Below are 16910 nucleotides of genomic sequence, written 5' to 3'. Positions count from 1 at the left end.
AGCTGCTCAGCTTTCAACTGGATTTCACACTTGCACGTCTCGTCGTGGTCAGGGTCAGATCCAGCGCAGCCTTCTCACAATGACACAATTCTCCCCTCCCACTACACCAGCACAGACCGGCGGAGTTGGCTGCCACTTGAATTTGCCTAAACTGAGATGCATTCAAGCACAGTTTATTTCGAAGGGTTTAACTTGTCGGTTGGTCTGCATCAAACATGCATTATAGACTGAATGTAAAAACCTGTTTTCTGACTAAATTAAAAAAACTTGCATTAGACTAGCAGGAGTGACATCATTCTCTCCAAAGTGTCTTAGAACTTTAATTATGTGCAGAAAAACTATAGATGTCTGATGTGATAATCAGAGAGACAGCAGGACCATGTTATATGTTGGACATTATCACAGCCTTTATCATTATCCTACTTTGAGAAGGGACTTATTTGTTCTAAAAAAAACCTGTGGGGAGTTAAGCTCAAGTGTATATTAGTGTGTGTGTGTGTGTGTGTGTGTGTGTGTGTGTGTGTGTGTGTGTGTGTGTGTGTGTGTGTGTGTGTGTGTGTGTGTGTTTGGCTAAAGGCTAACATAGTCTATTAACGTGAGTTAAGGCTAAAGCTATATCTGTAACTGTAATATTTTGCTCTGCTTTTCCAACAAGAGACTGTTAGTCTGGTTCTGTGCAAAGATAACATGGCTACTTCAATTTTATCAACTCACTGTATCTTGTTTGTTTAATACATACAAAACTAGGATGGCCCTCTGTAGAGCACATTCCTCAGCCAAGGCCCAACATCCCCCTTATGAAACCACATCTTAATTTAGTAGATCATAAATATCAGCCCCCCATTTGCTTTTTTTCATCAAGATCCATGAATCATTCTCTGAGAAACGGAAATGTTGAGAAATGCAATGTTAAAGAAAGTGAAAACAAAAATCATGGTTCTGCCCTATATATATATATATATACTGTCACAGGCAGGAGTATTTCTGCACAAGCGCAACAAAATAAGATGATATTTCAAAGCAGTACAACAATAAATTATTAAATAGGTCGCTACCGTAAAACCTCTTATTCTCTCAGGGATCGAGGAGCTTGGTTTTCCCCACATGAACAAAACATACCCCAGATCCATGTGATCTCAGACTGAAACATACCGTATCTGAGGTTATGATGTTGCAGAGGTTTATTATTTAATACCAGAGCTGCTGAAGAATACAAATGTAAAATAAACTATAAGAAACTCCAGTTATCTAAAGTCTGATGGGGTAACTTGAGGATTCTTATCCTGTTTTATTGTTGGGGATAATTTGCTTTTAAGACATTAGAAGAGCAGCATTCTGCTCGATAGTTTAATAGCTGCATGGAGATTCTCATCCTAAATAAGAGAGGAAAACAAATATCCAGCTTCATGTGCTTTTATTAAAGGTTGATAAGATGACCAACATGATGATTTAACTGCAACTCTAATGTTTTACCTTGAGTCTGATTGTCTTCCTCCAGCAGTTTGTGCATTTATTGAGGATTCCACTGTCCCAGGTATTAAACTCATTCGTCTACAGTAGACGTTTTGGACAAAGAACAATGTCGCCAAAAACAGTTGCCATCAATTTGTCCCTGAATAGAAGACATATATGTTGTGTTTGGTTTAAACAAATCTACCTTTTACAATATAATCCAATTCTTTTGCTAACCCATAAACTGATTAAACAGCAAGGCGCCCTCTATTGAGACAAAGCTACCTAGAATCAAACCTGGAACAAAAGACATACAACTACAGACTACTTAAAGGGGCAGTGTGTAGAATTTAGTGACATCTAGTGGTGAAGTTGCATGTTGCAGCTGAAAACCTCTGACCTCACCCTCCCCTTCCAAACATGAAAGAGAACATGTGGTAGCCTTCAGTTGTCATAAAAACTCAAAAGATGTTTAGTTTATCCAGTTTGGGCTACTGTTAAAAACATGGTGGCATACGTAGAGATGACCCGCTCCCATTGTAAATATAAAGTACTTAAATATAAAGAGCCCATTCTAGGGTAAAGAAAACACATTTGTGAAAACATCACTAGGATTATTCTATATTCAATTTCTGCCAATAGATCCCTTTCACCTAAATCTTACACACTGAACCTTTAGTACTTGTGTTTTAGATCTGACAAAGGCCTAACAAGAAATATCATTGTTGGCAGTTTAAAGCCTTAAGAAAAAATAAAATTATATTCATTACTTCCAGGGGCCTGGATCCATAATGAAGCATCAGCAGCTCCTCAGCTCCTCAGTCAGTATTCACACTGGAGCCTGACAGATATGGATCTTTGGAGTAAAACATTTCCAATATAGATATATCAGTCAACATACATACATGTATATATATATTTTCAAAATAATAATAGTTATTTGCCATGAGATAGTATGTCATTATCAAATTCTCATGACAAAGAAATGTTATGTGGGCTTGATAATTTACAGTTTAACCATAAACTTAAATAATAATAATAATACATTTTATTTATAGGTGCTTTTCAGAGCACTCAAGGTCACCTTACATGGCAGAACACAACAACAACAACAAAAATGTATCAAAAACATCAATAAAATAAACAAAATGAACAGTGAATAAAACTGTAAATGTAGTTTTTGCAAAATGGAAGACAATCAAACTGAATATGCCTGTTTAAAAAGATGAGTTTTTAGATGAGATTTAAAAATGGTGCATAAGTATAAATAAATAAAAAACATAAATACAAAATAATACAAGAAAATAATGATACATTTTCAACATAAAATGTCAACATAAACGCGGATGGCCGTTAAACCCATAAATACATCGGCACCCTGCTCCCTCAACTTTGAGAGGTAGCATTTATCCTTTATTTTCATTCATCTTTTTCATCAATGCTCGTGTATTAGGATTACCATCGGCAATCAGCAGTATACCTCACTTATCATTTTAAATTGTGGCTTGTTTTGTTTTACTTAAGCGAGACTCGACTTCAATTCAAACATAACCACATTTCCAGGGGCTCTAAATTAAATCTTCCTATGTGCTTTATATAAGAGTCTCCGCTCCTTCATCCATGCGCTGACAATGTGCACTAAGCAGGTCAAGGTGAATATCCCACATCTGTGATTTCCACTGCTAACTCGTTCCCAATGGAAATGAGTCTTATTCATTTTTCAAACAGCCTCTGGGTTATCTGATCCACACAAAAAAAAGAAAGAAAGACGGAAAAAATAAAGCCCCTCAGGCAGTCATTCATCTTTGATGTTTGGAAAAGAAAGACAGTGAAAAGCTGCAGTCTGGCTTCATGCATATTGTATTGCTGAGAAAAGAATCGCAGCCAGCCCACTGGTTCTCAGAGTTATTAGCTATGCAAGTTCAGTCTCAGTCTGTTCTGCTCTGATTTGGAACAAAATATGACCCGACTGTGCAAAGCCATCAAACTTTGTTTGGATATTCATGGTCCGCCGAAGATTCCTGGTATTTTGGTGACAAGACCACACTGGAAATTGACTGTGTTGCCGTGGACACCAATATTCCGAATAAGACAATAGTCTGAATAAAACGCTGCCATGTAAACAGCATTTTCTATTTACCTTGAATAGGGTCATACTGGGAATAAGCAACAATCCAACCAAGACATGTTTAGATACATTATTTAGATATGTTTCAAACGCATTATCACGTCCTATTGGAGTCTTCACAGCATTTCATGACATCCACAGCAGATACCAACTGTTTGATGACGCATGCCCAGTATGTTAAACTATTTCCGGTTGAGGTTTTAAAACTAGTGAAATAACGTCCAATGTAATGGCAAAGTGGACGTAATGACGTATTAATGGTGTCCATGTAAATATAGACACTGCTAGGCCAATATTTCCCCTTCACTAAACTTTGCTCATCATACACTCAGCATAGAGTGCAGATGGACTGCTCCGAGAAAGTGAAGCCAAAATATCTTGATCACCACCTGGTGGCTGGCTGCAGTATGGGTAAAAAAAATCCTTCATCCTCTATGTTAAAAGGTGGGACATGGAACAAACTAAGAAGTCAAAATAGTTGAGACTTACTTGTGTTTGGTCGAGCACGTGCATCGGGCTCCGGCTACAAATGCGCAAGATGGCAGCGTTCGTATATGCAGGATAGTTTGGCTTCATTTCTGGACAGTGGGAGGAAGTGGAGATGCATTGTCCATCTTTATATACATTCATAGTCTTCTCAAGTTTTTGGTGACCTATGCACATATCTCTTCCACATCCATGAACCTATAGGACAAAACATTTATTGGACTGTAAACCACTGATTGATGTGAGTTTCCCACCATTTGTACCCTCCGTTATCTAAACTGCACATTTTTAGCACTGTGGCCTGTCTGAAAGTGAAGTTTCTAATCATATTCTCAGGCTCTTTAAATGGACAAGTGGATTCTTCATCAAACCTCTTTCAACCATTCCCATCACTGAAGTCAGGCTAAATAACATAACACCTCCGTGTGTAATGCATCAACACACACTGCGTCCTCCAGAAGTTGAATCAACACGTCTCTGAAACCATCTCAACAAACAACTAAACATTAAAAGCTCCATTACTTTGGCATATGCAGTAAACTGAACAACTTGACGTGTGTACTGATCCACAGTGAAGCAGCTCCTCAACTTCTCTGAGCCTGTTTGTGTTTGTTCCCGGACAAGTTGTTCTCACGTGGTAGATAACAGCGTCCCCTTGTGGCCATAGTACAGCAACGCATGTGTTCAGGAAGTTAAGCTCAGCAGCTTCCGGGGCTCGTGTTCGCACTGCAGGAGGAAGTTGATCTGCAACAAAAGATGTGAAACAATACCGAGCCAACGCCACTGTGACGTATTGACAACGCTGGAATTCACACCTGATTTTGTACCTTTAAGTTGAATCGAAAACGGTGGCACAGCGCAGGCGCGGTGGCCAAGTGGTAAGGCGTCGGTCTCGTAAACCGAAGATCGCGGGTTCGAACCCCGTCCGTGCCTTTTATTGACGGGTTCTAATGGAAACTATGCATTTCACTGTCTGTGCTTAGTTTTATTACAATAACACTGCTTTACTATGTAGTATAATACAAGATACTATTACATACAAAGGTATAATACACACTAACAGCACTTTTTTACATGAAAACTTTGCCCATATCATGTTTTGATTTGAAGTCTCCTACTGTCAGTTATCTTATTTTCCGGTGTATTAAAAGAGAAACAGCTTTTGCATTTTAACTCACTAGTACAATTCTAATTAATGTGAAATGAACACCGAATAGTAAAAACTGATACATTCACATAAAGGCCTGAATAGTTGAATTAGTGGAACAGTAGAGCAGAACAGGTCAAATAATATTTGTATATTAAGTAATTTCAAGTGGGTTCACCGTTAAAATGGAAAAAGGTTTGTTTTTTAACATTGTATTTATCATGAATCAGCTCAGATTCAAGACAAAACAAAGAAAGGACACAGAAATAATCAAAGGTTCCTATGAATCAATTTAATATTATTTAATAATAATCTCTATAAATGTATTGTAAGATATGAAGGTCAGTATATCATCAGTGGTGTGAATGGGTGAAAGTGTAGGTTAAGTCAGGGATAAATTTGAAAAATGGCTGCTATTTTCCTGACACACCACTACCACCATCACGTTCTCCTAGACAAGAAAAGGAAAAAAGAACTTGTCACATTCACTGTCCTGTATTTTTATGTTGATTAATACATTCAGTCATGTCTGTGTATGTATGTGTCCATAACATGCTACATGTGTCTATTCTTCCAGGACATTAGACGTGGTTCTGTGATATGTATATGAGCAGTCCTTAATAAGAATGAAATAGATGTAGGCCTCTTTAAAATCAAGTGGAAATAGGCCCAGAATTGCTACAGCAGAAAGACATTAATGTAAGAAGAATACAATATATGTGAATGAAATAAAAGGAAATATAGTCCAGAAACAGCAACTGAGGACAGTGATCAGCTAAGTGTTTATGATTTACAGTCATTGGCGGTTGCTCTTCTTCTAAATCAACTTTGAAAATATTTCAGGAAACACAGTGGTTACCGTGCAATGTTTTTCACATCACACCATCATTATGCGAGCGCAGCTGACAGTGATCAAGCAGACTGGTACAGTTTCCTTGGCAACACTCTATGTCGCAGCATCAATGATTCATGATCTGGTTCATGCGGCAGCGTATCATTATATTTCCTTTTTAAAATGATGCATGATGATAGGAAGCAAACAACTGGATGCTGCTGCAGTGGTTTGCAGAAAAAGAAATCGTTGTCAGCACATCACATTAACCAGTCATCAATTGGAAATAAGGTCCACATGCCTGTTGTTATCATTTATGAAGGTTTAATCTACTATCAAATCTTTATGTAGGCTGCTGGAAAGGATGATTTCATACTGTACAGCCGGTTCTTTGTGTGGAATCTGCACCCACTTAGACCAGTATATTTCACATGAGCAATAAAGACAGGCTCTTGTATGTAGCATGTCGCCAAGGCCATTATGACTGACAGCTCCCACTGTTATTTCCATGGTAACCTTTTTTATTTTCTATTTTGTGGACAGTGTCAAAAGTAAATACAAATATTGACCCTGTCATCGACCCCGTAATCTAAGAAAAAATGTAAATAATAATTATAATCTTAATAATAATAATTGTGCTTAGACATTAGGTGCTTATTGTTAATTGGTTAATGGGGATTTGTGCTTGAGATAAATGACGTGAAGAAGTAAAATGTTTTCAATTCTGGAGCCACGTTAAATAAGATTGTACTTTAAAAGGTATAGAATGACAACATTAGTATAATCTCACTTTAGTGGAACCCAGTGTGTCATATAACGTTTCCTCCAACAGTAAAAGGAAAGTAATTACCAGGCTCCTTCTAAATAGTTTGGACTTTTGACACCTGCTGTTTAAATTCCAGATACAGCAACAGTGTCATTCTTTGTGTTTTAAGGATATTTCTTTTACCACCTTTTTCACACCTCACAGGTGAGGCCATGTGGTGCAGGCTTGGAGAATGAGGTCATTGAATCAGAATCAGGGTTTATTATGAACCGAAGCGCCGTGGGAAATTCTGCAGGCCTGAGCAAAACAACGTGTCCCCGGAGAAAGGGAGCTAACCAACCAGGAGAGGAAAAGTTAAGATGCTTTATGTTTGTTGACATATTCCTCTAATGTCGATGAATTGATGGAATTTATTTAACCTATAAAAACACATACAACACACTGCACTGCAGTCATTGCTTGTCTCTGGGTACCTCAAGCAATAAAGTACTGTTATAATGCAGCCCCCTGGTGGAAACCTCAGGTAATGATAAATAATGCCCCCATCATGCTGAAGATAACCGCTTTGACTTTGGAAACCAATTTATTTTAACTTGTGAATGAGCTGCTGAGTTTGTGAACGGAGACTGCAGTGTGTGTTGCTCTTCCCTTCCTCGTCAGCTAAAGAAAGACAAAGTTATGTTATCAAACGTTTGGTCCTGAAGTGTGAGAGTAAGAGGAGTGTCCAAATGGTCAACATAAAGAGGACAGAGTCAAATAGGAGGATGAAGAAAAAGGGTCTGTAACAATAGTGTATAGGCAGCAGGTCCAGGTCCATCGTGGGCTGCACACACACTGATTTCCTTCTCTGTGTGGGCAGCAGCATTCTGAACTCCAAGGAGAGTGACAATAGATGCAAGGCATTACAAGCCATTCAAACCACGTGTTCCACTCTAAATTTGTTGCTTGTTATTTATAAATGACCAAAAAAATACATTGACTATACATATGCACGTAGCCTGTTTAGAAAGATCTTTATGCTTCTGGCAATTTAAGGCTAAAAACGTCATCGTTGGCCATCTGGCTCTTCGCTGAGGAGCCAAACAATTGATTAAAGAACACAATTAGTGTGGAACAGGTTCCATCCGCTCCAACAGCAGGGATTAAAGAATATGCGCTCGTTCACCGTGACAACCACACTGTTGTGCATATGTGGGATAGACAACCAGCGCTCCTTCAAATCACAGGGCTCCTTCAAGAGTGCCACACTGAGGTCGGTCGAGTCATTTCAACTGGGTTTTATGTTTCAGCTGCAGCCAGTGTCGACCGCTGCTGCACTGAGGAAGCACCACTGGCGGTTTCGCGTGGCAACATGTCAGGAGGTGAAATACAATAATCACCTGGGTAACTGCTAAGAAACTGGAAAACAAAAACAAAACTTTATTGCTGAGAATCAAAGTGGGGAGCCAAATTTGAGCTATTATAATATGAAATTATGTTTATAAATAGCTATGCACATTTATAATTCCATTTTGACCTATTGTGAATCATCAGGTCCCCACCATGCAGAGATAGGAGCAAGACACCATGAGAAAGTTTGCTGTTTCTTTTATCGTACTTTTTTGCATCTGTGGTGGATTTGCATCTCATTTTGTGCTTGTTTTGAGGCTCTTTGTATTCATTTCACCTCTCTTTGTTGTCGGTTGTGTTTCTTTCGCTGTTTTGTTGTTGTTGGACTGATTTTCTTTGATTGACTTCCTAAAGAGGCTCCGGTCCGGGCCCGTGTCACACCTACCCGTCCCTGGCCATAGCTCGTCTGGTTAAAAGTGAACTATCACAACCTTTAAGTCAACAGTGGCAGACAGAGGGCGCAGCCTACTGAAGATTTTAAAGTTAATATTAAAGACTAACATAGACGTGCACTGTATATGAAAACAACTGGGGGACAAGTGAGATGATCAATAAAGTCAAGAGCTGGAATCCTTGACTCACCACTTCAAGGCAGCAAGAACCACAGAGAGGGGTGAGGGGAAAACCTAATTTGCAGGGGTTAGAGGCAGAAGAAAATATATAACCTTGTATTGAATTGATTTCTCTGTCGGCCTCGAGGTGGACAGAGAGCGTATGACTTCCATAACTTCCCGAGCTCATACCAGGCGAAGGTTGGACACAATCGAGCAAGTGTTTGTGGGCCATGACCCAGATACTTATTTCCAGTCCTGGGCCTTTGGACACTGCACCACAACATCGACTCCCGTTTCAATCGGCGCTCATGAGCAGTGCAGCCTCTCAACAAAGAAACTGTGTCTTCCTGTGCGAGCCCCACAGACGAGTGCAAAAGCTCACTGGAGCAGTGACATCTGGGAGGGTTTTTGTTTACTGTGATTACAGACATGATGGCCGTAGTGTTTACTGGGTGTCAGAGGGGAAATGAAGGTTTTGACTCCGCGGAGGGACTTGATCCGAGAGCGGTTCCCGAGACAAACCCCAAAAACCAACTGTGCGCGACCGAAATAATGTGACCGATTGTGTCAACCACTAAAAAACCCCATTCAGTAACAGGCGTCTCATTTCTCAGAGCTTAGGTATATAAATAAAATCTGTTTTCCTTTTCATGCTTCTAAATGATATTGATTTTAGCAATGATTCTTTTGAAGCAAAACATTTTTTGAGTGGGCTCCCAAGATTGCTTGGATCTAGTGGTGGTGGGCTTCTGGTTTAGTGATTATGAATATGGCGCCATCTACAGGCAATATCTGGATCCTACAGAGGCTATTACAAACCAGGTGAGGCCCCGCTGGTTTGATGACACCATTTTTCTGTGGAGGCTTCCCACTATGTAAAGGTCGCATATGTCACGTGACGCTTGTTTAAGTGCAGCATCGCAAAACTGGGATCATGCACATGAGAGTTTTCCTCACGGTCTCACACCCTGGTGAAAGTACACAAAGTCACTTAATAGCTATCCACACTGACTATAACTTTTTCTGTAGGCTCCATGGGAAAGTTCCTTTAGGCACAATCATCTGTTACCATGGTGTACTGCTGGGAAAACATTGGAGGAACAAAAGGCCTTTTTTGTTTAGTTTATAAATATGGTCTGAATCAGTGGAATGAGTGAATCAAGTGGCTTTCTAAGTTACTAAAATAAAACTACATATGCAAGGAAACTATTTCATACAGGATTTTAGGGTAAAATAAAGTAAGGATTTGAGTCACGGTATGGACTTTAAATCTCAGTTTAAAATTGTCATTCGATTAATACATTTCCAAATACTCTTTTTAAAGCCTAGTGAACGAGGCGTAGTCAGAAATAAGGCCAGAGCACAGGGAGCTACCTTCAGAGTTATGAGGCGGGCTCTGTCCTGCATATAATATTTCATTTATATAAGAGTAGACTGTTGTGGAGCAGCTACCTGAGCTTTCCCCTGCTGATTAACATCTGACCCTCTGCGGAGCTCTGAGCTCTGACTCAGCAGAGAGTCCCAGCACAGGAATGCTCAAGTTACCTTTTTTTTCCCATCCGCATGAATCTGCTGCAGCTGTAAATCCTCATGACTTTTCCAGAGAGTCATGTTGGGTTTGTCCGAAATGAGGTGCTCATGTGGCGTAAACGTGTTATACGTCTTAATAGTGGTTTTGCCTTATGAAAATATTGTTTTATCCCCCGGAATTCAACCATGATGATGATACAGTTTCAAAACAGTTCTAAAAAGACACAATATCGAGCCATTGACTGTTTTCACTGTCATCACCGTAACAGACGTGTTTATTGTGTCAATAAATACTACACATCGGTTGTTTGTATCCGCACATGAAATCCGGCCACACGGCGTATTTTCGGATGAAAGGTGCTTTTCTTAAGCATTTGGCGGCGTCTCTGTCACACTTGCACAGCAGCATTTCACAGTTGTCCTCCAAATCATCTGCAATGATAAAAAGTACAGTAACAATCTTCAGTCAGTGACAAGCTGGAAAGAAGATTTTCACGGAAACGTGCAATTTCTGTGGTTTTTCCACGTGGTTATAATAAAAAATATATTGTGGTCACTTGTTCTGATGTTTGCAAAATCTTAGATCTAGAAAACTAGAATTTACTGCTTTAAAATGGTTAAATCAGAGAAATTTGGTTCCTGAGTAGAAGAAACTACAAGGGAGATACATTAACTGTGAATTCTATGAATTGATTTTATAATTATTTTTCAAAATAAATCAATAACTGGTGTTTTAATGAGTAAACATCATCAAGGCTGCCTGTTTGGAGTTGGCTGTTCTCTTCTCCTGTGGTAATGCTCCGGAGCTATTTCAGAATTATTCCTTGTCATTAGTGAGTCCTACTGGAACTTTTTTGTTGTTTGCCTGCTGGATGTTGTTTACCTGCTGGATGTTGTTTGCAGAGCTTTTTTATATCCAGTCTATGGTGCAAAGTGAAGTTAGAAAACTTCATCCTACCTGGTTTAACTGTAATGACAATTTTATTTTGATAGTGTTACTCGATATATGACATGTCTGCTATTTCAGAGGTGTGTTAAGCAAGTGACAATCTTCAGACCCAAGTTCACAACTTTTCAAAATAAAAGCTCTGTAATTCATCTCAATATAAAGCATTGCGGCAAGAAAACAAGAGTTACAGAGGGCAGGTCGCCTATTAATTACATTTTCATTGATACTGAATGTTTCATGTCTCCAAATTGCCCCCAAACCGGCACTGCACGTCCCGGGGCCACTATGAATACACATGAGAAGTGTGAAGCCAATACGATGAACAGTTTGCGAGATATGCGTTTCACAGACAGACAGAATTTTGTGTAATTAGTAGGTAGACATGTTACTTTGATTCATGGGGACTTAAAAATATGTTGTAAACATCTTGTTTTCCTCATCAACTGCCTTCTGGGTGCTTTTATGAACTCACAGACTGATCCCTGTCAGGGTTTTATACTGGTGGCATCACGTTTTCGTGAGCTGCAACTAAGAAGAACAATGAGTATTTACTGTACTTTGTTTTCCATAACAAACACAAAAATATTGGCTAAGCATTAAATATGCAGTACCGCACTCAGCTGTCTTGTCCTCACACGTCCACTGATACCGGTCTGTTTTGGTTTGGCAGCCCAGATGCTCTGCATCTCCATAACAGCAATCGTGCTTGTGGCAACACCTAAACGTAGCACAGGAAAACATTAACAACAGCATGGACGTTTTATTTTGAAGGCTGAAGCAGTCAAAACTCAGTCTAGACTTCACAGGGTCAAGAAAGCAGTAGGTGGGTACAGTCCCTACTCTGTGGTTTGAACTGCACCACTGCTATTTTAAAGGCAGGGCAAGAATCACCACATGAGTTTTCTCAACAGATAGTTAGCAGCTTACTGGTTTTGTGGGGGTTCAATGTCTTGCGGTGAAGAAGGAGGCGGCAATTAGGATTTGGGTGTGGAATTTTTGGGCCTATTTTGAAGCGACCACTGGGCCATGTGAGACGGCTGAAGTTGGACGTTTCCTCCCTCCATCCCATGGCACAGCGTTTGTGGTTCAGTCGACTCATTAGCAAACGGAAACTGTGTGTACGGCCCAGGACGTAGCATGACTATAAAGAGTCCAAGGCCTCCAGGAGGAGGAAAATAATGGGTACGTACCATCTCTGGAGTGGAGGGCTAAACACCACCAAAGCATGCTGGATATATCTTTCGCTCCACATAATGTATAGGTGGGCCACATATAGAGTGTCAACATGTGTACATTTTGCTGCACTCTATCATCGAGTGTTCTGACTTGTGAGATGTGTTTTCTTTCGGGGTCGGGTTCGAGAGGTGTGCGATTTATAGCTTCCGCCTCACCAGTCCGCCTGGTCCCTGGGCCAGCCCTGACCGCCCAGTCCACAGTAGCATCCGTACATCATGTAAGCCAGGGCAGATCTCCCTGTGCTGCATTTGATGGCGCCCGCCAGCTCAAGTAACCCTCTCCTTGCCCGCTGGGACCTGCGTGCTGCCACAGAGGCCACAGCCACTGCAAAGAGCAATACACAACACAAGAGGGAGAACAAACTGAGCTCGCTCCTTGGAAATGAGTCTCACTTCATCTGGCACTGGTTTCTGTAGCAGAATTTGATAAATATTATACAAACAGGAACAGCAGGAACATTACAGATTCACAACATCTTGTTTAAGCATTAAAGTCTCACAAGAAGATGTTTTTGCAGGTGTATTGACTTATGATATCCAGTTTTTGTAAACTCCATATTCAATCTAATCTGATCTATAAAGGTGTAGCTGCACTGAATTCCACACACCCCTTAAAAGTAAATAAGACTCAGATAAGACTTTACATTTTACTCCTCAGGAGCAACAGTAGAACTATACTCTACTGCTTGAAAACCTCGACCAGCTTCATAGTAGAAATGGAGGAAAAATACATATTATTGTAAACAACAACATCGATTCAATAACACTCTCAGTGGGTCACGTGTAGCTTTCACCTTCGCTGACTCCCTTCTGTGTTCTTACAATATCTTTTAAGCCCTCAGCATTTCATCACCAGTAAAATCTCCCCTTCAAAGTAAATGAGAGACTCACCAGACAACAGGAGAAGCAGTCGGTAAAACGCAGACATGTCACGCAACAGGCAGCTCGACTCCACACTGTTCACTTTCACTCAGTCAGTCTGAGTGGGGCATAGAGTTGAGAGCTTTTTTTAGATGCTGTTTGAATAATCTCCTGAGCATCACTATTGGCCAGAGGCTAATCCAGTGTTTGTAAAAAAGTACGCCCCCTACAGGAAAAAGCCTACGGTTATTTATTTTTTACAGTAGATGTAAAAGAATAATTTTACTTTTCACGAAACACAAGACATTTAATCTACTCAAATTCAAATATACCCACTTTCCAATAAAATCATTTCTAACTTATTTTGTTTTCCTAACTAACTGTGTACTGAATGTTCTTTCGTGTTTTTTAGTGGCTTCTAAAAATAACAGACGGACCAAGTTTCTCCAATTAAAATGTCCAACTCTGTGGCTTAACGCAACAAACAGGAAGACAGAGAAAAAAGATCAATATAAACTTCACAGATCGTAGTCACTCTTGATGGTAATTTTAGATCTAGAGTAATGATCAATAACTTAAACTACATTTTGAGTTTACCAAATCTCTTATTGGCTCCACCAAGAAGCTTGTGTTTTTGTTTGTCTGTTAGTTAGCAGCATTACACAAAAACAACTGGACGGCTTACCACCAAACTTAGTGGAAGGATGCGGTATGGGACTGCTGGGGCTTGGCGGAGGCATATGCTCTCTGAGTGCCATAGTAGTGTTCACACAGGATATACGGGGTACAATAAATATGAACTAAACTAAAATAAACTTTTCTTAGACTATAAAAAGAGCCAAACAGACCATTCAAATAAAAGATAATTGTTGCTCACATTATAGCGCACTGTCAGTTACTCTAAGCAAGACAACAAACAGTGTAGTTTCAACCAGACTTGATGATAACAATAATCACACTCATAATGACACAGTTTTTCCTCCATAATGATGAAGAGATCGACCGGTGCCTCTCTCCCATCTCCTCCTGCTGTAAATAAACATGTCAGTGGGGTAAACAGAACAGAGCCTTGTCCCCATTAAACAACCACTCAGGACATACTGTAGCTATCATTGTTGTCAGCATGATTTACCGAGCAGCACTCCAAGTGTCTAAGTTTAACAGCCGAGGTTGTTTCTTTGACAAATTGCAGAGCTGAATCTGGAAACGGCATGAATCCTGTCATATCTCTGCCTTCCATCTTTTTATTAGGGTTTCTGAAAGTATATTTTCTGCTCTGTCACACTGGACTCCGTTGTCATCTATAATGTGCTAATGTCAGGCCAGCTAAATCATAAAAGACACACGGTTTGGGCTTTGATAACAGGGGACACATTCACAGTGTCTTTTTGTGTGTGTGTGTGTGTGTGTGTGTGATGCAGTTCCTCAGATGCTTCTGCACAATGTGAGATAAGCGCCTCCTCCTGGCAGTTTTTATAGCTGCCGGGATGACTGTACTGCATGAGGAGACACGTCCCTTTATATATACTGTACTTATATACAATATATCCCTATATATATATATATATATATATATATATATATAACTCAGTTCAGCCAATCCACTGCCACAAAACATACAGCCAACGTTAAGATCATATCAAGCTGAACCCACCATGACTGAATTTATATATAATACTGAAATCTGATAAAGCTACAAATCTGCAAAGAACTGAGCAGGAAGCAAAATCCCAGGTATTTTTAGTAGTTCTCTTTAACATTAAACCCCCAGAAGCTCAAGGATGATGTAGTTAAGAAAATTATCTCTAAAAAAAAATCTAAAAAGACACTTTCAGATTAAATGAACTAAAGATTCAGAGGACAGCATATACTGATAATAAAGATGGATGTCGTGTCTCCACTTCCTCCCACTATACAGAAATGAAGCTAAAATATCCTGGACATCTTGCTCATTTGGAACCAGAGTCAGCGCAGAAGCGATCGGGGGATGAAACCGCGGTAGTGAAGTGCCATCGATACACAAGCTCGACCAATCTCGAGTCAGTCTTAGCTGTCAACCCTGACCCTAACCCCATCAAGCATCAATATAACATATGATAATAACATCAGTGTGACAAGAACTACCTAAAATGACAGAAACCAACTTTGAGAAAAAAAGTGACCTGTGCTTTGACCTTTTAGTTTGGTCCATGTCCCATCTATTAACACGGAGACTTCAGGTAGTGTTTGAGCCGTTTTGGCTTCACTTTTGGGGAGCAGTCATGTCGGCCACCTTTATGTTCAGACTAAAGTATCAACTGGTATTACGTCCTTAATTTTGATTTCAGAACAAACTCAATGTCTGTAAATGTCAATAAAGAAAAGTAAACATCCATCCAACATTAAGATCAGCTGAACCAACCCTGATTCAAAATGTTAATGTCCGTCTGAAGTCTGCTTTAGCTACAACCGTGCAATGAACTGAGCAGAGAGAAAAGTCCCAGGTAATTGGTGGTGTTGTTTTTTTTGCCTTTCTGTAACTCAAGACTCTCGAAAGGCTGATGGGATTGTTCAAAGACAAATGATAAAAAAAAGACACTTTCTGATTAATACAAAAGGTGAGAGACTCAGAGGACTGTGTCCATGTCAAACAGTAAAGTAGAAAATCTCTGGAGTAGAAAAAATCATCCAGCCAATGTTGAGATCATGTCAATTTGAAACCTGAATACACCACAAATGTGCAATGAACTGAGCCGTAAGTAAAATCTCAGGTTTCCTTTAACATAGACGCTCAGAAGGTTGAGGATGATGTGATTGTACAAAGACAAATGATCCAAAAAGACGAAAAGGTGAGCGATTCAGAGAATTGTGTCCGCATCAAACATTGTTACGTCCAAAACCAATAAAAAAACTTATGCTGCGATTGAAAACCGACTACTCTTTGTACACTGCTGTTTTCACTTTGGCATAATGGATTTGACATTTCACACATGGCTTACAAAATGCAGACAAACCAAAGCACTTTAATTGGTTCTGCTATTGCTTTTTTTTTTAAAATGTCTACCCGAATGTGGGTGGATTTCACCTGAATGAGAATCAGACAGCGGCTCCAAATAAATCTGAGGAGAGGGAAAAGAAGGAGTCAGCAAACGATGAAAAGGAAGATGTGAAGTCGTTGGCAGTCTGCCTCCTCAAACAGATCTACAGATATACTTCTGCTGCTCTTACAATTTATACTTGTTTTGTAAACCCTCATTGAGCCGTGCACCTAATTTAAACACAGAATGAAAGAGAATCAAAAAATATATGGAAAAATAAAGAAAATGTATACTTTATTTCTAGATATCTATTTGGGGCATTTTGTCTTTGCTTTTATATTTCATGCATAGAAAAATGTCAACAAGAGACAACATTTTTCCAAAACAAATAAGCAATCTTTCTTTTTATTTTTGTAAAGAAATAATTAGAACTGCGTTAGCTGGGTCATAATTGGAGTCAGAGTATGTGATTTGATGGCCTCCTAAATACCTACAAGGTGTGTGAGGTTCAGTGTTAAGCCACAGAACCTGCAGGTCAAACCAGTTTGGTTAGATTTTTCAAGA

At 39.6% G+C, this 16910-nt stretch overlaps 1 protein-coding gene and 1 non-coding gene across 2 annotated transcripts; one reads left to right on the top strand and one right to left on the bottom strand.

Annotated features, from left to right (window-relative positions):
- Positions 1 to 4927: 4927 nt before the first annotated feature.
- trnat-cgu lies at positions 4928 to 4999 on the top strand. The gene has a single exon. It is a non-coding gene; the product is annotated as a tRNA-Thr (tRNA).
- A 5523-nt stretch (positions 5000 to 10522) lies between these two features.
- Positions 10523 to 13493, bottom strand: zgc:92162 (group 10 secretory phospholipase A2). The gene is made up of 4 exons (XM_034593000.1): positions 13360 to 13493; positions 12625 to 12793; positions 11845 to 11951; positions 10523 to 10716 (listed from the first exon to the last, which is right to left on the bottom strand). The coding sequence occupies exons 1-4, from the start codon at positions 13394 to 13396 to the stop codon at positions 10568 to 10570; spliced, it is 462 nt and encodes a 153-aa protein (XP_034448891.1). The 5' UTR covers positions 13397 to 13493; the 3' UTR covers positions 10523 to 10567.
- Between the last annotated feature and the right edge of the window lie 3417 nt (positions 13494 to 16910).

The sequence above is a fragment of the Hippoglossus hippoglossus genome, chromosome 8 (genome assembly GCF_009819705.1).
Source record: "Hippoglossus hippoglossus isolate fHipHip1 chromosome 8, fHipHip1.pri, whole genome shotgun sequence".
NCBI classification, from domain to species: domain Eukaryota; kingdom Metazoa; phylum Chordata; class Actinopteri; order Pleuronectiformes; family Pleuronectidae; genus Hippoglossus; species Hippoglossus hippoglossus.
Note: the sequence above shows the minus strand (reverse complement) of the source record. Positions and strands in the feature narration are given on the sequence as shown.